This window comes from Babylonia areolata, chromosome 25 (assembly GCF_041734735.1).
Source record: "Babylonia areolata isolate BAREFJ2019XMU chromosome 25, ASM4173473v1, whole genome shotgun sequence".
In the NCBI taxonomy this organism is placed as follows: domain Eukaryota; kingdom Metazoa; phylum Mollusca; class Gastropoda; order Neogastropoda; family Buccinidae; genus Babylonia; species Babylonia areolata.
In genome coordinates this window covers 16,643,311-16,670,258 of record NC_134900.1, presented here as the reverse complement: position 1 = coordinate 16,670,258, position 26,948 = coordinate 16,643,311, and the positions used below count along the sequence as shown (strand labels likewise).

The following is a 26,948-nucleotide window of genomic DNA, read 5'->3' as shown; positions in this document are numbered from 1 at the left end:
GAGAGAGAGTTTGTCAGTTATCTAGTAAGATTGTTAGTGCACATACATTCCCCTCCACCTCTCCTCTCCTGCCCCTGTCTCTACACATTCAGGAATCCTGTGGGCAGTCTTTTCCCACCATCCCCATCATTAACTCACACATTCAGATGTTTGCTAACAGATATTTTTCAACATGGTATAATATTTGTACATATGTTATAGATAATGTCTGACTGACCCTCAGAACAGCTGTGAAAGCAGCTGCTGTCTCGACTGTCTGGGCTTGAATTTGATGTGGAAAGTGTCCATCCCAATTCAAACATGCACATATGATATACACCTTAACATTGAAATATATTGAAATTGTTTTAGTTTGGAGTATTTGGGCCTTTTTTGATAGAAAGAATTTCTAAACACATTGCCAGTGAATATGTACGTGGCAGAATTAATTGGATCTGGTTTGCCAGTGTTCATATTTAGAGATGAGAGGTTCCGTTTTTGTGTTATGAACTGTTTCTGTGTGTAAATGAGAGAAAATTTAATGTTGGTCGAGATGCCTGAAGACCAATGGAAGAAAATGTGATGTTGGTTGTGATGCCTGTTGTGTTGACCAGAACTACCCGACATGTGAGCGCCTGTGGTGCACCAACAAAACAGACTCCCCCAGCTCTGGATGTCGCACTCAGCACATGCCCTGGGCTGATGGCACTCGCTGTGCACATGACAAGGTAATGTGTGCTGACTGGGCTGATTCTGTTTGTGTCTGTGTGTGTGTGTCTGTGGTGTATGTGTGTGTAAGTGTGCGTGTGTGTGTGTGTGTTTGCATTTAGGTCTTTGCTTCTTCCTAATTTTGCATGAACAACATTTTCTGCAGTGAAATGACAATAATTTAGTCAGTTCACTCGAAATAGATAATAACCCTTTGAACTCTATAAATGAATATGTAGTGTATCTGTGGATGTTTATGATGGAACAAACTTTTTTGATGTGCTAAAACCAAAATAGCTGACAGAACAAAACTTTGATGATGGTAGAATGAACTTTGGTTTGAAATGTAGACACTTGCTATCAACGAGAATAAGACCTATGGTTTTATAGACTTTCGCCGTTTGTAAGTTTTATAGACTCGGCAATCTTCTTTCATTTTCATCACCGCACCTTTGATGCACTGTGGCTGAATTGGTTAGAGTTCGATGCTCTGTTTTGGCAAGGTGTTGTTTCCTTGGGAAAGGCACTTAATTCTGATTTTCCTCACTCCATCCAGGTGTGAATGGATACCTGACTTTGGTTAAAGATGGCAGGAGAGGATAAGACCCCACCTTCATAGATCAAGGTGTAGACATGGGTAATATGAATTTACTGCCCAGATGGCCATAAAAGGCTTTGGGACCTCAAACCCTTGAACCTTTAACCCTAACATCGCCAGCTATGTTCAAGCTGCTGCTAACAGCTGCCAGTACAGCTGAAAACTGGCTGTGCAGCAGAGCAGCCAGTGGGAATGTGGGGTACTTGTTTTTTTTCACTGCCATGTGGCATGAACTCGTCTCCACTGTCACTGTCATCAGTTAAATCATTTTCTGCCAACTGACATTTAATTAGACTTGCAGCTTGCTGTCCTATATAGCGTGGTCTAAAGCCAGACTGCTGGTTATAATGTTGAACTGGTTCAAGAATTCGCCATTGTTCAAACTAAGTTTTAAAAAAGCTGCTGAAAATTGCTCCAAACCGCATGAGAGTTAGTTCAACAATGAGAAGGATGTTTCCGGTACATGTGGCAGAAGTGCTGACTAAGTTTGGTGTTATTTATTAAAGAGTAGTGCAAGTTTGTTAACTCTAATGCTCAAGTCGCCGACCGTTGCCAGCAGCATTCTCCTTGCAAGTCACCAAGTGGCAACTACAGTGACCAAAGGGTTAACGATGGTGGTGTGTGTGTGTGTGTGTGTGTGTGCAGTACTGCAAGCAGGGCAAGTGTGTGCTGATCCCCCAACAAGTGGCCAAGCCGACCAACGGCGGGTGGGGACAGTGGACCAAGTACGGCCCTTGTTCACGCACCTGTGGGGGAGGGGTCAAACACAAAACACGCAAGTGTGACAGTCCTCTGTGAGTGCTTGCCCTTTACTTTGTTCTTGTTGTTTTTTTCGTTTGTTTTTCTTTCTTCTTTTTTAAATCAGATTTAGTACTTTTCTTTGTATCAGTAACATCGATGCAAGAAAAAGTGGGTTTTTTTGTTTTTTCCAGTATACATGCATGTCCTCTTTGAGTGAGTGTTTTTTTTTGTTTTTTTTTTTAAATCAGACACACTACTTTTATTGGTATCAATACTGCTGATATAATAAAATTATTGAGGTTTTCCAGCAAAACCTTTTTTCTTTTCTTTTTTTTAAAAAAAAAAGACAAAACAATACAAATGTGACAGTCATTTGAGAGTCTTCTGTTGTTTTTTTTTGCTTTTGTTTTGTTTTTTAATCAGACGCTCCACTTTTATTGGTATCAGTAACTCTGATGTAAGTAAAATTGTCAACATTTTCCTGCAAAACTTCTTTTTTTAAAATTCTATCAAGGAAGGTTTTCTCTTCTCTGAGTGTTTATAAATGGAATCATTTTTATTCTGTTTGTACTTTTGAAAGTTTTCTTTTTCTTAGTTTTCATTTAAAGGAGAATGTTGTTTCAGTGAATGCATCTCTCGTCTAGATTTGATAAGTTGAATGTGGGGGGTAGGTGGATGTGTGAATATGTGTGATCCAATTTATGTGTAAATTCTCTTCTGTTCTGTGAAAGGACCTTTTCTTTTTTTTAGTTGATAGAATGGTGTTCATAAGATTACGACTAACGTTGATTAGTTGTGTGTGTATGTGCATGTTTGATTATGTGTGTTTGCGTGTTTGTGTGTGTGTGTGTTTGTGTGTGTGTGTGTGTTTATGTGTGTGTGTGTGTGCATATACATATTTGTGTTGTTGTCATTGTTGTTATATATATTTATGTGTGTGTGTGTGTGCAGTCCATCCAACGGAGGTCGATACTGTTTGGGACGAAGAGTACAGTACAAATCATGTAACACTCAGGTATGTACTGCATGATGACGCTGCCTTTCCTCATTTCAAAGGAAATACAAGGTCTGTATGTCATGACAGTCTGTTCTCTTTCCTTTGTATTTTATCACAGATAAAAGAAGAAGTCAGTACAAAGGGAGAGAAGCCCAGAGAGTTGATGGAGGTTTCTGCATCACAGGCTTCTGACTTGGTGCACGTTTTTTTGGTCTTTTTAGGGTCTCATTCTTAAGGTTCATGCACCTAAAGAAAGTGAAACAACAGAAACAAAAGGTGTGAAAGCTCCACTGACATTGTTGTGCATTCCTAGTGTATCTCTCTTTTTTTTCCCCACTGCACTCTTCAGAACTGTTTTGTACTCTGTTGCACTGTTGTGTATTGTACTGTCCTGTTCTACACTTACATACATACATACCATTTCCATATAGTTGTATTTGTTATGGAAAAGAACATAAAAGTCAATGCCAATTCTGGTTGTAACAGCTATGGATACAGAAAAAAAAAATGAATGAGGGTTTGGTTGGGTTTTTTTACAGGAAAACCAACATGACAGCAGATGGGAAGTTGTAACTCAAACAGTGTGAACATACATGTAAGGCCCTCATGGGCTACAGAAGAGCAGAAGTCAAGATAAAGTGCACTGAACTGGAAAGATGGTTAGCTGTCCCAAAGAATGTTCTGAGACTGATGAAGAAAATGGAACGCATACCTCACCACACAAAAACAAAATAAAATTGACACCACCAGACGTACAGGGAAGAATACAATGAGTGGTCCATATGTTCGCAACAAGAGCAGAATAGGGAGAACTTCATTTTGTGCACTCTAAGAAAGTGCAAATTCTCCATCAGTCTGTGATGGCTGTAATGATTGTCACAGTCACATTGAATCAAAAGAGAACAATTATATAGTGTTCCTGAAAATTTTAGTTCTGGATTTTTACATCATCTGTTCCTGATGGTAAAACCTCAAGATATGTATTTAATATTTGATGATCAGTGGGTCATGATCAATCGCTACTTCTCTTTAAAAAAACTTGATTAATTTGCTTCACACCTTTGATGATTGTCACGGTCACTCTGAATAAAAAAAAAAAAGTAATGATATACTGTGTTCGTGAAATTTTCAGTTCCAGATTTTTACATCATCTGTTTCTGATGGTAAAAAACATTGGGATATGTAATAAATATTTGATGATTAGTTGATGAAAACCAATTCATACGTCTCTTTTGCAGGCTTAATCAACTTGCTTCACACCTGTTGTGATGTTGTTGCAGCTATGCCCCGCTGGAAGCCAGGACTTTCGGATTCAGCAGTGCGCCGCATTCAATGACAAAGTCCCCCTCAACAGTCTGCCACCGCATTCCAAATGGGTTCCCAAGTATTCTGGAAGTAAGGCACAACACAAACATGCATGGAAGAAATAGGTGTGGGTCCATTGAATATAGATATGGAACTGAGTGCCTAAATCGTGTGGAGACTGCTTGAAAGGGAATGTTTTTAGATTTGTTTCTTTTCCTGTGTCTGGCAGTCAGGAAACAAGATTCGTTATTCTAACATCTTCACATGTTTCAAAGAACAATGCATGGTGTGTATAATTGCCATGAAGGCACAGGGTTATTCTACTTTCTGTTTGTGTACGTGTATATGTGTGTGTATGTTTGTTTTGTTCCTAAAATTGAACATTAACATAGATTACAAGATCTTTAGCATGCATGTATCTCATCTTCTGCATGTATATCCAGCCAAAGGAGGTTCAGGCACTAGTAGGACTGCATATCTGTTGATCTAAGAAATCAGAAAAATCTCCACCCTTAACCTGCCAGGTGCCACAACCAGAATTCTAACCCAGGACCTTCAGATTGATAGTCAAATGCTTTAACTACTCTGCTTCTGTACCTTTCACTGTATCGAAAGCATATTAATCAGTTACATGTTGTTGAATGTGTATGATAGGTAAATGCAAATGTATTTTAGTGCATGCCTGTACACTGGCTCATCTGTTTTATTATTTATTTATCTGCTTATTTAGTTGCTCACTTTTTCTTCTTCATTCTTAAGCTGCAACTCCCATGTTCACTGGTATTGTTACATATATGACCGTTTTTACCCCACCAAATAATCAGCCATACTTCATTATTGGGGGTGTGCAGGCTGAATATATTACTGTTTCCTTAGCCACCGAATGCTGACATAGATTACAGATTTCTTTATTGTGCATATTTGATGTTTTGCATGTGTATACACATGAAGGGGGTTCAGGCACAAGCAGGTCTGCAGATGCGTTGACCTGGGAGATTTGAAAAATATCTACCCCTTATTCAGCAGGTGCACTGAAATCGGGGATCAAACTCAGGAAACATGGGCAAGAGAATCCACTGCACTAACCATTTGGCCACAGCACCTGTCATTTACTTACTTATAAACTTACTCATTGTTTTCATTCTTAATTTCCTTATTTACTAATCAGCTGAATTATTCCTTGTTTTATGTGTTCATTTCTTTTCAGCTGAATTAATTATTCATTAATTCATTCATTTCAATCTTTACTTCATTGACTTATTGATTGATTATCCATTTCTTTATTTATCTACTGCCTTATTCAGAACTTACTCATTGATTTCTTTATCCATTTCTTTGTTTATCTACTGCCTTATTCAGAACTTATTGGTTTCTTTATCCATTTCTTTGTTTATCTACTGCCTTATTCAGGACTTACTCATTGATTTCTTTATCCATTTCTTTGTTTATCTACTGCCTTATTCAGAATGTACTCACTGGTTTCTTTATCCATTTCTTTGTTTATCTACTGCCTTATTCAGAACTTACTCATTGGTTTCTTTATCCATTTCTTTGTTTATCTACTGTGATATCTATGGAATGCCGGGTATTAGTTTGGATTATTGTCTCATTTTGAGTTGATTGTGTAATGGACAATAATGACATTCATTTGTTATTCTTAATGTTCACTGTATTCAGTTTTTTTTTGGTTTTTTAAAAATTTTTTCTTATTATTTATTCTGAATTAACAAAATAAAACGGTGGTTGGCCCAAGAAAGTCTGGCCACCAAAAAAAAAAAAAAAAAAAAAAAAAAATTATGAATTGATTGATTGATCAGTGTTGACTGTCTTTCAGTCCAGCTGAAGGATGCCTGCAAGCTGTACTGCCGAGCGGCACACAGCACCGCTTACTATCAGCTGGCCAAGACCGTGATTGACGGCACCAAGTGCCAGCCCTTCAGTGACGACATCTGTGTCAACGGACAGTGCTGGGTGGGTGAAATGTTCTCCGTTGTATGTATGGTAGATCTGGTTTGTAGTGTACAGATACATGCTGCCGATGGTCGTGCAACAAAGTCAAGAACGGTGGTAGATCTGGTTTGTAGTGTACAGATACATGCTGCCGATGGTCGTGCAACAAAGTCAAGAACGGTGGTAGATCTGTTATGTAGTGTACAGATACATGCTATTCATGGTCATGCAACAAAGTCAAGAACGGTGGTAGATCTGTTATGTAGTGTACATATACATGCTATTCATGGTCGTGCAACAAAGTCAAGAACGGTGGTAGATCTGTTATGTAGTGTACAGATACATGCTATTCATGGTCGTGCAAAAAAGTCAAGAACAATGGTTGATCTGTTCTGTAGTGTACATATACATGCTATTCATGGTCGTGCAACAAAGTCAAGAACGGTGGTAGATCTGTTATGTAGTGTACATATACATGCTATTCATGGTCGTGCAACAAAGTCAAGAACGATGGTTGATCTGTTATGTAGTGTACATATACATGCTATTCATGGTCGTGCAACAAAGTCAAGAACGATGGTTGATCTGTTATGTAGTGTACATATACATGCTATTCATGGTCGTGCAACAAAGTCGAAGAAGGTAGAGGTAATGGTCTTGGTTGTTTATTCTGCCATGCTTGGATACCAGGAGACACGGAGGTTATAAAGGGACATTGCTCATCTCAACATTATATTGGATCCATGTTGAGTCAGCGGGAAAGTGACGTCATATTACAGTGGGTTCCTGGGAAAAGAATGAATGAATGAATGAATGAACGAATTAACTTGATTTGCATTAGACGCATAAAAAAGTCCACACACACACACAGACGAAAACCATGAGAAACAATGAAATGCCTGCACAGCAACAGCAGACACACATACACATACACTTCTACACGCACACACACACACACACACACACACACACACACACATTCACATTCACACTTACACACATACACACACTCACTTACACACACACATACAAACACACACACACACTCACACATACACACACACACTCACACTCACATGCACACACTCACACATACACAGTTCGCTGTTTTAGTTGTTAGTTTTTCATTAGAAAAATGTTATATTGTTATGCTTTTTTTTTTTTTTAAACAAAACTGAAATCAGTCATTTTCTATATTTAACACACACACTCTCACACACACACATACACACACACACACGTGCGTGGAAACACGCAAGCACACACACTTTCACTTACTCGCATGCGTACACAGTAATTTCTTCCCCCCCCCCGATTGTTTTCCTACGCTCGTCTAATATCACTTACAGTGAAAAGATGTTAAACTAAAGAATGAACACACACACACACACACACACACACACACATATACACACACTCACACCCACGCGTGCGCACACACACACACATGTCAGTAATAGCCGGACTAACGGCTGATGGACACTGCAGGAAGAAGAAGAAGAAATTCACAGAACAAAAATATGAAAATGTTAACATTTGTTAGACTTTAGAGTATCCTTTTACTTACACTTTTAGACTCACCAAACAACAAAATATGCACACACACACACACATGCACGCATGCATGCTCGCACGCACGCACGTACACATGCGCGCGCACGCACACACGCACGCAGAGTACTTCTCTTGTTCTTCTTCTTCGTTCGTATGACCCGTTTTTACCCTGCCATGTAGGCAGCCATACTCCGTTTTCACGGGGTTATGTAGAGTGCAAAGCAGGGTCTGGTGTGTGTGTGTGTCGGCAGCGTGCGGGCTGTGACAACAAGCTTGGCTCCAAGATGAAGAGGGATCGTTGTGGGGTGTGTGGGGGAGACAACTACTCCTGTCGCACCGTCACCGGCACCTTCAACAATGCCATTTACGGTCAGTGCCTGGGCTTGATGAGGGGGGGGGGGGGGGGGGGGGGAGCTGATCAACTTGCTTCTTTGTCATCTTCTTCATCGTGGTCTTTTTCAATCTTGGTCTTCTTTATCTCTTTCTTCTTCTTTGTCTTCTTTCTTCTTCTTCTCTTTTTCCTACTTCTACTTCTTGTTCTTTTCCTTCTTCTTCTTCTACATCTCCTTCATCTTCTTCTTCTTTTTCTTCTTCCCCTTCTACTTCTTCTCCTCCTTTCCCTTCTCCTTCTACTACTTCTCCTTGTTCTCATTCTTTTTCTGTTTCTTCTTCTTCTCATTCCTCTTCCTATTCCTCTTCTTGTCTCTTTTTCCTCATGATGTTCTTCTTCTTTTGTTGTCATGGGTTTTATAACATACCCTCCCATCAACCAGGGGTGAGATGAAGTGATGTCTGCAGTATTCACCAGGAACTGTTTGAACTGTGCCTGAGTCTGTGAGGTTGGTCTCTTTGATCACAGTCAGCAGCCCTGAAATGGCTGGGCTGTTGCAGGCAACATGATTTGATTTTATCCCAGTAAGGGGATTGTCATTTACAGCCCACAACACAAGTGAGGAGAAACTGGGTATAATGTGCAAATGATTAAAAAAAAAATATAGTAAAGGGTGGTACTGGGTTTGTTTCAGTGTACCTGTTATTTGCTAGTTATGTGCTAGCTGAATTGGTCGCATGAGCAGCATTGACTTGTAAGTTGTGTACTTTATGGATGGAGAGATTTACTACTCTTTACTATTGGGTATAATGTGGTTTGGGAAAGTGGGCGCATACGCGAAATATGAGTGTCTTCAAGAACTTATTTAGACTACCAGGACAGATATGGCTGTACCTTGACCATTTGAGGTGCATCACAGTTTACAACCCAATCAAAAGAAAAAAAGAGAGAGTGAGTGAGGGAGAGAGAGGCTACAAATATATATATTTGAATGTGCGTGTGTGTGTTTGTGTGCAAGGTGGTTAAACTGAAAACAGTTTGGTTAGTCATATTCTCCTCAGCCTACTGCAAGAAGAGAAAAGAGAAAGAAGGGGGCTTGCTGACTGAAAGCGTGTTGCTTGTTGCTGGCAGGTTACAATTTTGTGACCACCATTCCTTCTGGAGCCACCCAGTTGGACATCCGACAGTATGGACATGATTATCTACAGGATGATGACAACTACTTAGGTATGTATGCCAGCTGTGTGTGAGAGAGAATACAGTTAGAAATCTGTCAACTGTTAGTTTTGTTGTTAAGGTATTCGTGCATATTTCAAACGTCACCTCTGTACTAAATGTTTTGTCAGTGTTTAGATTTGTTGTAGAAATACAATTGTATGTGTGTAATACTATTACAATGATGGCTGCACTTGATGCATAGGTCTTTAAGAATAATGTTTATGTCCACAAAACTGTCAAAGTAACCACAAGAGAAGTAATACAGGAGTCTTGATGGCTTCAGTAAAATTGTTTGTCTGTTTTGTTTTTTTTAATTCAAACCATGAAGGAATTAAAAAGCTACACTTAAACTGGAAATATGTTCACAGTCTTTTTACATTTATCCTAAATTAGCACTGATTTTGGAAAGGCATGTGTTTCACAGAATATGACAATGACACTGGAAAAAAAAAACACACCCAACAAAACAACCCCCCCCCCCTCCCCCCAAACCCACTAGTAGTTACTAGTTGAATTACCACTTGGAAATGATATGTTGTCATTTGACATGAACTGTGCAGCACTGCAGAACATCGACAGAAAGTATGTGCTGAATGGTGATTTCATCGTCCGCACGGAGCGCTGGAAAATCAAGGTGAAGGGGGGACTACTGGAGTACAGTGGCTCCGACAACAGAGTGGAGCGCATCAACACCACACACGTCCTGGGTGAACCCGTCAATGTCTATGTATGTACACTGCAGAAGCAGTTCGTTTTCTGGCAGATATTGTTACTTGGAAAAGGGCATGAATTACTACAAGTAGCGCTGGATTTTACTATTAGGGCATAATGCATATTACTATGAGAAGCAGTGGTTTTTACACTTTTGGTGTAACAAATGTATATATTACTATGAGTAGCAATGGATTTTACAGATTTGGCATAACTTATATATTACCAGCACTGGATTTTACACATTGGGCATAACTTATATATTATTTGTGCTGGATTTTAGTACACTTGGCTTAACTTATATATCACTAGCACTGGATATTACTCATTGGGCATAACTTATATATCACTAGATCTTGATATTACATGTTGGGCATAACTTATGTATCAACTTATATATCACTAGATCTTGATATTACATGTTGGGCATAACGTATGTATCATTAGCACTGGAAATTTCACATTGGGCTTAACTTATGTTTTTTGCTCTGGTATTACACATAGGGTGTATGTCTGTGTGTGTGAAATTGACGCCTGACTGAATGACACAGGAAACGATTGATGAGTGCCTAAAGGCAGCAGTCAGTCAGCTCTGCCCACGAAGGAAGCCTATTAAGCAAATGACTCTGTATTTTTAAAACACTTAGAGCTTGGCCTCTGACCAAGAACAGACACTATATAAGTATCATTATCAGTCATTGTTTTGTGAAATGACTCCATGATTGTAAAGCACAAAGAGCTGGGTCTCTGACCAAGGATAGGCACTATATAAATACCCATATCAATCATTGTTGAATAAAATGACTCCATATCTGTAAAGCACTTAGAGCTTGGTCTCTGACCAAGTATAGGCACTACAGAAGTACCCACATCAATCATCCAACCCTACCTGTGCATGCAGGTGCTGTCTGTGGGCAAGCTGTACCCTCCCAACATCACATACTCCTACATCATCTCTGCCGGGGACAACGTGCAATTCAAGTGGAGCAACATGGGCGCCTGGCGCAAGTGCAGCAACATCTGCAGAGGTGCGGCAAGTCACTTACCCCTTCCCTCTGTCTGGCTTAGATTGTAGGCTGTGGTTTGTTTGGTTTTTTTTAAAAAGAAATGAGTGATCTGTTGGTCTGATATTTTTTTTTACTGACTGACTTGTGCAAGGGATTTTTTTTTCTTGTGTTTTGGTGGAATCTGGAAACAAAATTCTATTGTTTGCTGTTTGTTTTTGGTTCTGTCAGGTAAACATCAACATTTTTATCTGTTTCAGATATTATTATTTTGTAGGAGGGGTGAATATGTGTGGTGATGGTGCAGGGGGTGGGGGGATTAGGAGTCTACTTAAGAAAACAATTATATGAGTTTGTGGATGTGCTGATGATATCTGTTTTTATATTGTAATTTCTGCAACATATCATTCTGAGACATATTATTATACAGTATTACACACGCACACACACATGCACACACACGCATGCACACACACACACACACACACACACACACACACACTCTCACTCTCACTCACTTACTCACATACATACACTCTCTCTCTTTGTCACACTCACACATACACACACACACGTATATATACACATGTCAGCACAGAACTTACTTAACTTACTGAATGAACAACATGCCTGCTGTCATCCATATTGATCTCCAAAGAATAGATCCCCACACTGAGCTGAACACTTGGCATTCAGCTATAGTTGGTGTTCTGGATATATTTTACATGTATAAGCAAAAAATCTCATATTTTAATACATTTGAATCTGGTATATTTCTTTTCAATTGTTTCTTTCTAAGGCAAGCGACGTCGGCGAATTGTTTGTGTTCGAGAGGACGACAGCTTGATCGTGTCCAAGAAACGATGCAAGGGAAAGAACTTGAAGAAGCCCCCACGCATTGAGGAGAGCTGTAATACGGACTGCTTCATTGAGTGAGTGGTGTCATTGGTTGAAAATTGAGTGATGAGTGACTGACAAGTATGTGAAGTCCAGTTTCTGGACTGTAATGCCTAAAGAAAAGATAACTACAAGAATATATGATTTAGAAATCTTCATCACAAATAAATACAGAAACGAAAATGTTTGCATGCACTTGCAAACACACACACACTCACACACTTTGATGCAGAGAAACGTGTTGTGCCAGAAAAATACTACAGTACACAGAGATGCAAACTGTTAGGATTTCACCGTATTTTGTTACACTCGATTGCAGTTTGTTCTGACGTTACACCAACGTCAAAGTTGTTCCATGAGTTCATTTTCTACTGCATAGCATGGTCACATGTTTTCCTGTCATAACATTACCCAGACGCTCAACACCTGTCAATCATCAGGCAAGGGCAGTCAGTACTAGCCTTGGTCTCACTTGATGATGCTCAGCTAATGGTGTGCATGTTTATATTGAAACAGGATTGAGTGGACCAATCAGCTTAATCATTTGCCCATACAAGAGAAAACATGGCTAAATCAAGATGGGTCTCGGTCAAACAGTGTCTGTGCCTGGTAGATTACAGGTTGTAGATAAAATGTACATATGCTGATGTGGCTTGGAGTCCGAGTGTTCCTACGAAATTCAGAATGTTCCTACCAAATTTCCTGATTGTTCATACAAACACTTGACAGGGGTTGGCATCTCTGAGTACAAGACAATGTTGGTGTGTGGTGTGTGTGTGTCCAGGTGGCGAGTGTTCAGCCAGGAGGAGTGCCCGGTGAGGTGTGGAGTGGGCATGAGGAGGCAACTGGTGCACTGCGTCAAGCAGACGGGATACTCCCAGGCCAAGATCATCCGCGACCGCGATTGTCGCCGCTACCACGGCGCCAAACCGGATGAGTTTGTGCCCTGCTCTGGGAAGTGTCTGCCCACCTTCTGGTCCTACACAGAGTGGTCAGAGGTAGGGGGGAAGGACTTGACAATGGTAGTGAAGAAACTGTGTGGGGAACTGACTTAAAAATAGTAGTGAAAAACACTGGTATTGGAAAATGACTTTAAAATGATATTGAAAAAAAAAACGGGTATTGTGAAGTGACTTGAAAATTTTTGTGAAAAAATTTAATTGGAAAGTGACTTGAAAATGGTAGTTAAAAATAGGTATGGGGAAGTTATTTGAAAAAGGTAGTGAAAAACAGTTATTCGGAAGTGACTTGTAAATGATTGTGAAAAACCCCGGTATTGGAAAGTGACTTGAAAATGGTTGTGGAAACAGCACTTATGGGGAATGACTTGAAAATGGTAGTGAAAAACAGATATTGGAAAATGAATTGAAAATGGTGGTAATAAAACAACAGGTAATGTGAAGTGACTTGAAAATAGTAGTGAAAAATAGGTATTGGGAAGTGACTTGAAAATGGCAGTGAAAAACACTTATTGGAGGTGACTTACAAAGGTAGTGACTTGAAAATGGTAATGAAAAAACCAGGTATTTGGGAGTGACTTGATAATGGCAGTGAAAAAAAAAAACTGTGACAAATCAAGCTTCATTTATATGTGAACAGAGGGAGGTGCATGTGACTTGTGAGTGATGTTACGCTGTTTATCAAATACAATTTTAACCCGTTTGCATCGCAACTTGAAAAACAATATTATTTACTATTGTCATGAACAAGTGAGTGTGTGTTTTTGTACGCTTTGTGCACTGAAGGAGGAAAGCGCTACTTTGAGAGGAAAGCGCTACATAAACGTAACTATTATCAATATAATGAACAAGTGTAGTGATGCTGAAGAGTGTTGACAAGGACGAATGGTGTCCACAGTGTTCAGCCAGCTGTGGAGGGGGCCGGCAGAAGCGACAGGCGCGGTGTGTGGACGAGGAGGGGAGGGAGCAGGAGGACAGCGAGTGTGACGGCATCAACAGAGTCATCACCGTCTCCTGCAACACACACCCCTGCCCCAAGTGGGAGACAGGCGACTGGCTGGCCGTGAGTTTCGTTTCCTTTCTTTTGATATCTTGTGACGGAGTTGAGTTTACCCCAGGTGGTTGTGGGTAGGGTTGGAGTAGGATGAGGGAACAGGGTAGGGTTATGCAGAGTGAGGATTTGGAGGAGTATGGATAAAAGGATAAAGTCCAGTGGGTTAACCCTGGGCAGGTTGGAATCCTGCTTGCAGCGCCACATTTTTTGTGCATGTCCATGTAAAACATGTTGTTGTGCTGTGCAATGTCAAAATAGATGAGCAAAACATGATGCATTTTGACAATGAAATAACATCTTCATTCAGCTCTGCCAGACATCAAATCAGACACCAGGAGTGACTTATGTTGTAACAAAAGAGGGAAACAACAACAACATCAGCAGCAGCAACAACAACAACAATAACTCTGAAATATCCAACCAAACACACCTACGCACGCACACGCACAGGCATGCCCGCACGCACGCACACACCGACGATTGCATGCACACAAATACAAGCATGCGCACGCAAACACACACACACACAGAGTTGTTTCACTCTATCTTAAAATGTTGCCCAAATGTTTTTCTTTTTACATGATAACCGACGTATGCGTGGTAATCAGGGAGGGGTGTGTCAGTTATTTGTTTTCTGTTTGATATTTGCTGACGGGCATTTTAAGTAAACTTAAAGAGAACTTTCTGTTTTGATTGAAGCAGACAATAAATGTATTTTGAACTGAATTGTATAACAACCAGTTGTGGTGACGTGCTGTGTGGCAGTGTTCGGTGACGTGTGGCGGGGGTCGCAAGCAGCGCAAGGTGTGGTGCATGCAGGGCGACAAGAAGGTGAACGACGAGCTGTGCAACCGCAAGATGCGACCCGTGGCCAAGAAAGAGTGCCACATGAAGGAGTGCCCTGAGTGGTACCCTGGGGGCTGGGGGCCGGTAAGGGGGACAACTCTTTTTCTGTTCTTTTTTCTTTCCTTTTTTTTGTTTTTGTTTTTGTATAGCAGTGTGAGCATGCAATGTAATAACATTGGAAAGGGGGGAAAAGGCATTGGAAGAAAAAGAAGAAAAAAACAACAACAAAGATATTAGACACAGGCAGATAGACAAACATTTTTGTTGCTGTTGCAATACACAGAAGTTTTAGAATGGAGTGTAACAATGAAAAGGTAAAAAAAAAAAAAAAAAAAAAAAAAGTTATGAAAAAAGAAAGAAGAAAAAGAGCAAAAAATATTAGACAAACACAGACAGACATACAGATGGACATACACTTTTTGTTGTTGCAGTATTTGATTGTTAATGTTTTCTGTTTTGTCAGCTGTTTTTGTCTGTTTGTTCATGCCAATTTCCAACATTTGCATGGGTGAGAGCATTTCTGTATTACACACATTGCTGTATCTGCAATTTGGAGATGTTTTTTCAATCCTTTTATTTTACTTCATTCTGGTATTAAGACGCACAGTTTTGATTAGACAGCCCCTGGAACCCAGCCACAAACTGTTCAGTGTCACAAAAGTCAGTCACTCCCACTCATGCCTTTGTATTTTGAGGCAGAAGGACAGAAACTGAGTATTTGTTTGCTCTTGTGTATTTCCAACATTTTCTACCTGGAGACAGAAAGCAGGAAATTTCTTTCGTTTTGTGTGTATTTATTAGCTGCTTGTTGTTGTTTTTTCGGGGAGGGGTGTGTGTGTATGTGTGGATAATGAAATGAATAAGAAGCCATTATAAGACAAACCAGAAGTTTGAAAATATGTAAACGAGTTGATCTAGCAAAAGCTAGATAAAAAGGGGCCAGCAACACACAAAATATCACAAGGAGAATTATCTCCCATATATTGGTTTGCACACACACACACCTGCTCACAAACACACCTACACACACACACACACACACACACACACACACCAGTATACAAACACACACACACACATGCCCACACCTGCATACAAACACACATGCACACACACACACACACACACACACACACACACACACACACCCCACCACCAACCCTCTCCACACACACACAAAACCACACCTACACACCTGTATAACCGTTCTGTGTGTGTCCAGTGTTCGGTGACCTGCGACAAGGGGCTGAGCATGCGAGCGGTCAAGTGCCGAGTGAGCAGCTCCCTGCTGGACGATGCAGCCTGCGACGCCAGCAAGAGGCCTCAGGACCGGAGACCCTGCTTCATGGGGGCCTGCCCCACAACCCCTCCCCTCACCACCACCACCACCACGCCCATCGCCCCTAAGGCAGCCTTCTGGAGATTTGGCTCATGGACTGAGGTGGGTAAAAAAAGAAGAGCAGAGCTCAGCTGGTTGTGTTGCGTTGTTTTCATACAAGCAGTATAAAAGTCTCAGTTTGATTGTTGTGTCTTCATCTTCTTCGCTCGTGGGCTGCAACTCCCACATTCACTCGTATGTACACAAGTGGGCTTTTGAGTGTGTGACCATTTTTACCCCACCATGAAGGCAGCCAAACTCCGTTTTGGGGGTTGATTGTTGTGTCAGAAGCCTTGTTCAAGATTCCAAGTGTATGCTTCATCACAGCTTATTTTGGGCGTAATACCCCAAAACATTCCTCTCAGTTTTGAAACATTCCTCTCTCTCACTCAAATTACATGCTGAGAAATGTTCTTGATACTTTATCACCAGTTTCATTGTTTTAATTGCTGTGTATATTTAATTAATTTTGGTGAATAATACCAACGATGGTATTAATATCCTCCGTGCCAAAGGATTCAATAGTCTTGCTTCTTAATCACCAGTTTCATTGTTTTAATTGCTGTTTACATTTTAATTGTTGCTGAATAATACCAGTGATGTTTTATATCCTCCGTGCCAAAGGGTTCAATATTCTTGCTTCTTAATCACCAGTTTCATTGTTTTAATTGCTGTTTACATTTTTCTTCTTCTTTGTTTGTGGGCTGCAACTCCCACGTTCTTTCATATGTACACGAGTGGGCTTTTACGTGTATGACCATTTTTGCCCGCCATGTAGGCAGTCATATTTGTATTCGGGGGTGTGCATGCTGGGTATGCTCTTGTTTCCATAGCCCACCGAACGCTGACTTGGATTAAAGGATCTTTAACGTGCGTATTTGATCTTCTATTTGCGTATAAACACGAAGGGGGTTCAGGCACTAGCAGGTCTGTACATATGTTGACCTGGGAGATCGGAAAAATCTCTACCCTTTACCCACCAGGCGCTGTTACTGAGATTCGAACCTAGGACCCTCAGATTGAAAGCCCAACACTTTAACCACTCGGCTGTTTTACCCATCGCTGTTTACATCTTGATTTTGGTTGTTGCTGCAGTGCTCTAAGACGTGCGGCCAGGGCATCAAGCACAGGTTTGTGAGCTGCATGGGTTACTATGGCAAGTCCATCAACAGTTCCTACTGCTCCCATCTCCCCCGCCCGGCCAGTGTGCAGCCCTGCATGATCAAGCCATGTGGGGATTGGCGCTCTGGGGACTGGAGCGATGTGAGTGACAGCTCTGGAGCCTAAGTGTGGCTGTGTGGGGGGGTATCCAGGATGAATCAGAATCAGAATAACTTCATTTATTATCTCAGTTAGAGAAATTAAGTGTGGTGAAGTCTGCGATACATACGGATTACAAGCAAAGCGGTAAAATTTGGCATACAACTTATATAACAAAATCACACTCAACGTAGTCAGAGCAAAGCAAGTTCGATTAAAAAAAAAAATAGCTTTCCACTATTTAAAATACACATACACTCGTGGGCACACATATGCGCCTGTACGCACAAACAAATATCATGGTGAAGTCAATATAAATTAATACTAATACGTAAAACACACAACCAAATTTCAAACAAATAAGACATAGGAGCATCAATTAGAGGCATATAAACATCTCAAGAATGGAGCATGATGGGACTTTTGTTCTGTGAATTTAATGCTTGTGTCGCCTTTTGTCTGCAAACATGTCAACAATTTCTCTTTTAGAGATAATACAGTATTCTTGTGTCTTTTATATATTAGGTTAATGGTGCTGAAATGGTGCGAACAGTGGGGCAGCGAACTGAATATATTTTATTGACAGAGAGAGACTAAAAGGTGGTGTTTTCCACATGTTGAATCAGTTATCATTGTGCTCTGTTGGGACCATATCATGCCCTCCAGTTTGGGGAACTCACATGCTTGTTTTATGCCTTGTAGATAGAATATACATTTGCTGATGTGGCTCAGAGTCCGAGTGTTCCTATGAAGTTCAGAATGTTCCTGCCAAATTTCCTGATTGTTTCTACAAACACTTGACAGGGGTTGGCATCTCTGTGTGTGACCGATGTTTCTGTTCCACTCGCAGTGCACTGTGAGCTGTGGGGAGGGGGTGCAGACCCGCTACGTGGAGTGCATGTTCAACGAGCAGATCACCGACGACAGTTTCTGCGACACGGTGGTCAAGCCGGACACTGAGATCCGCTGCAACCGGGGTACCTGCATCTCTCCTGAGGAGGGCGACTTCAAGACGGGCATCATCACCAGCAACCGTGTGGAGGGCACCAGTCGCTGGCTCACCTGGGACTGGGCTGCTGTGAGTCTCTGTGTGTGTGTGGATGGGGAAGTGGGTGGGTGTTGATGGGGAAGTGTTTGGGCTGCCATGAGTTGTGTGTGTGGATAGTGAAGTGCGTGGGCATGTGTGGATGGGGAAGTGGGTGGGTGGGTGGTTGTGGATGGGGAGGTGTGTGGGTAGGTGGGTGTGTATGGGGAAGTGAGTGTGTGTATGGGGAAGTGTGTGTGTGTGTGTGTGTGGATGGTGAAGTGTGTTTGGATTGGGGAAATGTGTGTGGACTGGGAAGCATGTGTGTGGATAGAGAAGTGTGTGTGGATTGGGAAGTCTGTGGGTGTGTGGGGATGGGTGGGGAAGTGCATAGATGGGTGAGGGTGGATGGGGAAGTGTATAGAAGGGTGGGGGTGGATGGGGAAGTGTATAGATGGGTGGGGGTGTTTGGAGAAGTGTATAGATGGGTGAGGGTGTTTGGAGAAGTGTATAGAAGGGTGGGGGTGTTTGGGGAAGTGTATAGAAGGGTGGGAGGGGATGGGGAAGTGTATAGATGGGTGAGGGTGTTTGGGGAAGTGTATAGAAGGGTGGGGGTGTTTGGGGAAGTGTATAGATGGGGGTGGGTGGATGGGGAAGTGCATAGATGGGTGAGGGTGTTTGGAGAAGTGTATAGATGGGTGAGGGTGTTTGGAGAAGTGTATAGAAGGGTGGGGGTGTTTGGGGAAGTGTATAGAAGGGTGGGAGTGGATGGGGAAGTGTATAGATGGGTGGGGGTGTTTGGGGAAGTGTATAGAAGGGTGGGGGTGTTTGGGGAAGTGTATAGAAGGGTGGGAGTGGATGGGGAAATGTATAGATGGGTGGGGGTGTTTGGGGAAGTGTATAGATGGGGATGGGTGGATGGGAAAGTGCATAGATAGGTTTGGGTAGATGGGGAAGTGTGTGAGGGGGTGGGTGGGGAAGTGTGTGTATGTGTGTGTGTGGGGAGAGGGGGAGTGAAGTGGGTGGGTGGATGGGGAAGTGTGTGGGTGGTAGTGTAATTTGGGTGGAGTTGAGTGTTAAAATGAGTGTGGGTGGTTGGACATGGGTGTGTATGTGAGAGATGTTCTGATGGTCATGGACATGGACTACCATACATATGTTGCTGTGCAGTGCTCTGTGACGTGTGGCACTGGGTGGCAGCAGCGACATGTGGTGTGCTATGACGAGCGGGGCACATCCGATCAGTGCGACAAGTCCTTGAAGCCTGACGAGTATCGCAACTGTGACATGGGCCCCTGTCCCGCCTGGTCCACTGAGGACTGGTCAGAGGTGAGTGGAATGACTACCATCATCAGTTTTTAATTAAGACATTTATAGAATAACCATTTGCAAAGACCCAGGCTTTGACACACAACTGACAGACCTTGAGGGAGGAGGAGAAGAATTACAGAATGCACTGTATGAGTCTCTAAAAAGTACATAACACTAGTTGCTGGAGTCACATGTACTTTCTCATTGGAGGGAAGTTCCTTGCATTTTTCTTTATTTGCACCATTTTTGTGCATTGTTTGTGTGTGCATATGTGTGTGTGTGTGCTTGTGTGTGTGTTTGAGTGTGTGTGTGTGTGCGCTCAAGAGTGATAAGTCTGTGAGTGTTTATTTTGCATCTGATTCTGGAAAATCTTGATGTAATATAATCTATGTTGTGTCTCATTCAATGTCTTGTGGGTTCTGTTCTCCAGTGCTCAGCCAAGACGTGCAAGGAGGAAGGGCTGCAGAACCGCCTGGTGTACTGTCGCCTGGGCCCCACGGACATCCTGCCCAACTCCAACTGCGATGTGCTGCACAGACCCCCCGACACCCGCCAGTGCACCGGTTCCTGCACCTCCAGCCCCCACCGCTGGAAGGCCGGAGCCTGGTCCTCGGTAAGGCGTAACAACGCTAGGAAGGGTGGCAACAGGCTTGACCCCACCATCCCTTCACCCACCTCTCACTTCCCTCCCCACTCTAGCTCTCCCGACAGGCGTCCACCCCACCCCCGTAAGCCCCCACTGCCCGCTAAACGCAACATGACACCATACTTGCACACACACATCAACTCTGCCGATCACTATCACACCAATCAGTTCCCGGAAAGCACGCTCAGTTCCTATCACTCACGGGTCAGCAGTGGGCGCCGGAGGTGGCGAGAGTTTGCGTGGTACGACAGGTACCGCAACTCCCGCGCCAGGTACAGCCAGCACCGACTGCCCAGCAACACCCAGGCTGGCCATGTGGACAGTCAGAAGAACCAGGACAGGGAGGAAGCACCGCAAGCCCCCAACATGCACATCTACACCCGACACAACGCCCCCACCTCTCTCACCCCCTTCCAGATGCGGGAAAGCCCAGAGCCTGGTCGCTACATCAGCGGGCCGAGGATCCAGAGTGCCCCGAGAGTGCGTGTCAGGAAGCCAGGTGGGACAGGTAGCCTGGTGCCCATGCTGACCCCAGGTAGAACGGTTCAGACACCAGGTAGAACGGTTCAGACCCCAGGTAGAGCGGCTCACACCCCAGGTAGAACAGCTCAGACCCCGGGTAGAGCCATGCCGATGGACAGAAGCACAACACAGTCTTCAGTCAGGAGGAACTCGAACCCCACACCCAGCCAGGACAGAGAGCGGCAGAGGGAGTGGCTGGCACAGTACCACTACCTCAGGCAGCAGAGGCAGCGGCACAGACAGAGGCAGAGAGGGCATCCCCACCTGTAGCACTGGGCCGTAGCAAGGGCAGGGGGAAAAGGATTCAAGTCGTGGATTGAGATGCTGGATCGGATTGTTACCTGTCACACATTGCCTGACCTCACTATACAGCAGTCAGCTTCTGAAACGATGCTCCAGTCACTGTGTTCAGTCGTTCTTCCTGTCCTTTCAGCTTCAGTCATTGAGGTTGTGTGCTGCTTGTTTTGGGTTGTTTTTTTCTTCGCTTTTTAGGTATTGTACAACTGACGTGCTCATTCATTTCAATTGCTGGTCATTTTCTGACTTTCATGTAAACAGCTGCACTGTTGTATTTACAGCTAACATTAATGTGGGAGGATTTTGCTGCTGAAAGTACCCAAAGACGTGTTTTTACATGTGTAAATATTTGTAACAAGGCTTCATTAGGGGAACTTCTGTTTGCCATTGTGTACATATTCATAATAATGGAATTATCTTTTTATCAGTGTAAATACTCATAACTGAACATCACAGAAAGTACATTAACAAGATGTTAGGTGCTGTTGAGAAGCATGTAAATAATTATTCATCTGCTTAATGTTTATATATTTATTGTAAATGTCATGACAGTCTGCGAATTTATATACAATGTTTTATGTACATATTTGCAAAGCACCCCTCTGAACAAACATGTTCCTGTTTTTAGTCAGTTTACATCAAACAAACAAAACTTAAGATGAAATTAAAAAAAATAAAAAATTAAGTCAGTACCAGAAGGTTCTCAGGGAGTGATAAAATCAGCACCAAAGTTGGTGTCAGCTTTTCTGCAACATGATACCTCCACTCTTACGCTGTCATTGTTCCCCTGCATCCGCGGACTTTTTTTTTTTTTTTTTTTGTCTAACAGGATTAGATTTTAATTATTTTACAACAAAGTCAGTGTACTCGCCCAGATTTGCAGCACTAAGAGCCAGCAGCTACAATTGATAGAAAAGCCAAAATTAGCAACTGTTTATGAATATTGATGAATAGTGTTAAGATCAAATATGTTTTCTATATGATAAGTATAGATGATATGAAATTTTCTTGGCTGGTTGAAAGTATGAAATTATCATCCAAGGTCATATCTTATAAGTTACATTGGTGTACTTTCTGATTCAGTTTGTGCCAGTGACAAGTACAGAACAAAAACATGTGAAAATCAAATCTCAAAAGTAATGCAAATGGCTAGCTTACTGAAACAGTTAACACTGTACCATTTAAAGTTGGAATGAGTGTGTTGCAAGTCTCTTTTGTTTACAGAAGTCGGTTAATTTCAAAACAAGTTCTGTGTCAGTTAACCCTAGTTTTGCTAGCATCAGTGAAGAGATGACCATATGCGGTCAGCTGGACGTAAAATGAGAAATTAATAAGATTACAGCAGACTTTTGGAAACATGGAAGAAATATCACCATTGTAACCCATTACCAGCCAGTCTAGAGGAAATGACAGACATGAGATGTTATATTGATATAGTATTAGATAAACTGCTACAGAGACGAACCTTTCTCATGTGTAGATGTGGACAAGGAACTGAAAGCAACGAGAGTTCTCCAAATTGAAAGAAACCAAAACAAGCTCTGCAAAATCTACATTGTTAGATTTATCATCATGGCTCAAAATGAGATGAGACCAAAAATCACTGCATGTAATGCGTTCATGATCATAACACAAGTTTCTTAGAAAAAGCCCGTTGACGGTGATGTCAGCTGTTAGATCCATTTAAGTTTGAGACTTCATGACAGGTCTTCACTCATCACTTCCTTTATGATAGCAGCACTTTACTCAACACTTCCTTTATGACAGCAGGGCTTTAATCAACCTATTCTTTATGACAGCCCAGGACTTAACACTTCCTTTATGACAGCACAGAGCTTTACTCAACACTTCCTTTATGACAGCAGGGCTTTACTCAACACTTCCTTTATGACAGCAGGGCTTTACTCAGCACTTCCTTTATGACAGTACAGGGCTTTACTCAACACTTCCTTTATGACAGCAGGGCTTTACTCAACACTTCCTTTATGACAGCAGGGCTTTACTCAGCACTTCCTTTATGACAGTACAGGGCTTTACTCAACACTTCCTTTATGACAGCACAGGGCATTACTCAACACTTCCTTCATGACAGCAGGGCTTTACTCAACACTTCCTTTATGACAGCACAGGGCTTTACTCAACACTTCCTTTATGACAGCAGGGCTTTACTCAACACTTCCTTTATGACAGCAGGACTTTACTTAACACTTCCTGTATGACATGGCTTTACTCAACACTTCATTTGTGATAGGGCTTTACTCAACACTTCATTTATAATGGGGCTTTTCTCAGCACTTCCTTTTCATAAGACAACAAATATTCTATGGCTTTATTGTTGCTATGTAACATTAGTGAAAAGAGTCAGAGAGCAGATAATATGGATGGTCATGTGGACATGTTACAGGATTAAATAACTTATCTGACCCCAAGAAAATGGGATATGCTGTTCGATGGATTTTGTGCGTAATAGTTGACTCACTTTGTTGGTATTATAAGGAACTTTTTTCTCTCTCTTTTTTTTTTTTTTTTTTTTTAATTGTACAAAACTAGTTCATTGCATCTGCCGCTGGACCAACCTTAAGCGTATTGCTAAGTTTGAAACAAATTATACAAATGGAACTCAGGCATGTATCAGTTTGTCATATCCATCAGTGCCACTTTTTTACCTCAGTCATTTTTTTCTACACTCAGTTATTTAACACTCAGTGCTGCTTTTTCAGTATTGCTATTCAATTTCTAGTTTTTTGCATTTCATATGACATAAAAATGTTGTTGCTTTTCACTAGCTGATGTTATTTGTTCATTCATTTCAAGAAATAAAGTAAATTGTCAGTTAGTGTTTATAGATTTCAGCATTGTCAGTGTAAGCAGTGGATGGAGGGTCTTGCTCAAGTGCAGCTTGGTTTAACCCTTTGACCGCCAAACTCGCATTTATGCACAAGCTAGGTAGAGGACACATGTCACTGAAGGTTGACCAGATCATGGGTCTGCTTTCCATGAACCTACTGCTCTTAATTTTGGTGGTAGGTCAGGCCGTATTTTCTACACATTGCAAGAGGAATCCCCAGCTATTCTTAGACACCATCTTTTCTGTGTTTATATCATAAGGGAATTTGCACTCTAAATTGACTGGTGATGAAAGGGTTAAAACATGGCAAATAGATAATCCAGTTACATTATTTTCAAGCCTTTTCATTTCAGATGAAACTATTGATACAGCTAGACACTGTTCGAAAAGCAATCAGATTTTATGTTTATTGGTTAGTCATACATAAGTTAATGTGCAATCACTGATCATTTTTTTCTACACTCATTTTGCCCTAGAATTTTATTCTACCGATGACACTCCAGCTTCCCAACTTAAACGCCTAGAGAAATGTCCACTGATGTAGATAGTCCTCAAGTCAAACTAAAGAGACTATGCGAAGCTGTGTGCCAAATTAGTGTGTGCCTTTGCGACCGATTGTTTTATCACTCTTTGAATACTGTGATTATATTGATGTACATATACAGTTGACTGGTGTTCTATGTGTATATTTTCGCTTATATCCTAACATATGTGTGTATTTTGAACTACTGTGTATATGAACATAATGTGATAGTTAATTTTTTTTGCAATATAAATTGAATATACACATGATTATCAAACTGGCCATTAACTTGTCAAATGATAATTGTTGCTGCTTTCTTGCCAGAAGTGTCTCCTCCCCCTGTTTCCGTTCAGTCCACACTCTTCAGGTCGTTGTGGACACACAGATCTGTCATTCTCATGGCATGTTTCTCAGTAATATTTGTACTGGTTTCATCAGAAAGAGCTCAGAACTTGACATTTGTTAGCTTTTAGCAGCAAACAGTTACCCCTTCATTGCTTCTTGATATTGTGGTTTGCTTATATGTTATTTCAGTTTGCTTGTTTTTGCTGGAGGTGGATTTTCCTTTCCTTTTTGTTTTAAACACCATAAATCGTTTAATTTTGTTTTTTTGTTTTTTCAGTTCCTGATCTTAAGTCTTTTTACGTGATGGATTTTGCTGAATCAACAAAATAGTGTCACAATTTTTTTGATACAACAGACTTCCTCCAAATGTGCATTACATTTGCAGAGTCTCTGTAAAATGATTTTTCTTTTTTTTTCTTTTTTTTTTTTATTACGGAATCATTTTTAAAGATCCACATAACATATTTCTTCAAAGTAGCCATTTGCCCATGTTGACCATTATTTTTGTCTGTGCTTATCAACCCATTTGTGTTAATTCCTTGTGAAATCTCCAAAACAGAATGCAACCCTGTCCTTTAGAGAAAAATAGTAACCTTGAATACATATATTTATATTGATTAGTTTGCCTGATTTGGGTACCATAGATTACCAGGTTGACATGTCTCCCTAAACAGCTCACACTGTTCAGAATTTTTATTTGACCCATTTCGTAAATGACGATGGTTGATTTTTTTAATGATTTTTTTTTCAATAGATGTACATGTGAATGGTTACCTGACTTTGGTTGAAGAAGGTGAAAATGGCGAAAGGAGAGGTTTGGGCCCAGTCTTCCTGTGCCGAGCCTAGGACACAGTGGATATAGATTCACTGACTTTAATTCACAAAACTTTAATTGCGTTCTTTATCAGGATAGGAATCCGGGATTTTTTTTAAAGATTAAAAAAAAAAAAAAATTGAAAAGAGGGAAAGAAATCAACAGTCAGTTGAACATAATGTCTAAAGAAGATGTAGACATATTTCTTTGACTTAATTGTGTACATGACATACAGGGTATGAAACCACAGCAGTTTGAATGCAGTATCATCTGTTTTCTCTGTATGAGATATGACCTTGATCTCTTAACTTGCAGAACAATAAAGGGTCATGTTGGTACTCCATTACAGTCAGTGTTTTCACAGTATGCAGCTGGTAGACATTTACGTGGTACATTTTCAGATATGACATGCAATAAACTCTCTCTCTCTCTCTCTCTCTCTCTCTCTCTTCTCTTTCTTCACTCATGCTTTATCTCTCTGCTCTCCCATCCTCTCTCTCTCTCTCTCGTTCTTCCATGCCAGACTTTTGAGCATCTCTATGATGTTTGTGTATGTGACACTTTGTGTGTGATCCTGATTACAAAGTCGTTAAATTTTATAACTGTGTATATTAAATTTGTCAGTATTGTATTGCATAGTTTTGTGTTGCTTTTTTGTCATAATATGAAGTTTCACCTACTCTCACACTGAGACAGCACATTATTGCCAAGATCTGGCACCACTGTCTACCTGGGATTTAACTGAAGAACTTCAAATGATTTGAAATCTGGTTTTAATCTTTAGCACAGTCATAATATTCAAGACACTCTCTGCATCTGTGTGTGTTTTAACATTTATGTAACATTATCACCTGTGTACACATTTCACAGAAACAAAGCAGTCAAAGATCAAACTTAAATGGTTTCCATTGGGTGAGAACTTGAATATGAAAATCTGAGACTCTCTCTCTCTCTCTCTCTCTCTCTCTCTTTCAGCCTCTTTGAACCAAAACTTTTGAACGGTCATGAAAGTATCACTGATTTCCCTCAGTGATGTAACAGTACTATTCCCATTGCTTTTCAGCTTGAGAGATCGGAGCTGAGATTCTGATCTGACCAGTTAAGTCTGTGCTGTTACCAACAGCGGCG

The 26,948-nt window shown here is 41.2% G+C and overlaps 1 protein-coding gene across 1 annotated transcript in view; it reads left to right on the top strand.

Annotated features, from left to right (window-relative positions):
• The window catches only part of LOC143299616 (A disintegrin and metalloproteinase with thrombospondin motifs 9-like), a 79,421-nt gene that overhangs the window by 23,224 nt on the left and 29,249 nt on the right, over positions 1-26,948 (top strand). Inside the window, exons 8-25 of the mRNA XM_076612910.1 lie at positions 594-707; positions 1,931-2,079; positions 2,978-3,041; positions 4,304-4,418; positions 6,163-6,299; positions 8,084-8,201; positions 9,295-9,390; positions 9,942-10,108; positions 10,994-11,120; positions 11,896-12,028; positions 12,778-12,991; positions 13,851-14,015; positions 14,772-14,936; positions 16,075-16,293; positions 17,326-17,493; positions 18,341-18,568; positions 19,685-19,843; positions 20,256-20,438. Of these exons, the coding sequence (XP_076469025.1) occupies positions 594-707; positions 1,931-2,079; positions 2,978-3,041; positions 4,304-4,418; positions 6,163-6,299; positions 8,084-8,201; positions 9,295-9,390; positions 9,942-10,108; positions 10,994-11,120; positions 11,896-12,028; positions 12,778-12,991; positions 13,851-14,015; positions 14,772-14,936; positions 16,075-16,293; positions 17,326-17,493; positions 18,341-18,568; positions 19,685-19,843; positions 20,256-20,438 (2,721 nt within the window). The remainder of the gene's footprint in view (positions 1-593; positions 708-1,930; positions 2,080-2,977; positions 3,042-4,303; positions 4,419-6,162; positions 6,300-8,083; positions 8,202-9,294; positions 9,391-9,941; positions 10,109-10,993; positions 11,121-11,895; positions 12,029-12,777; positions 12,992-13,850; positions 14,016-14,771; positions 14,937-16,074; positions 16,294-17,325; positions 17,494-18,340; positions 18,569-19,684; positions 19,844-20,255; positions 20,439-26,948) is intronic.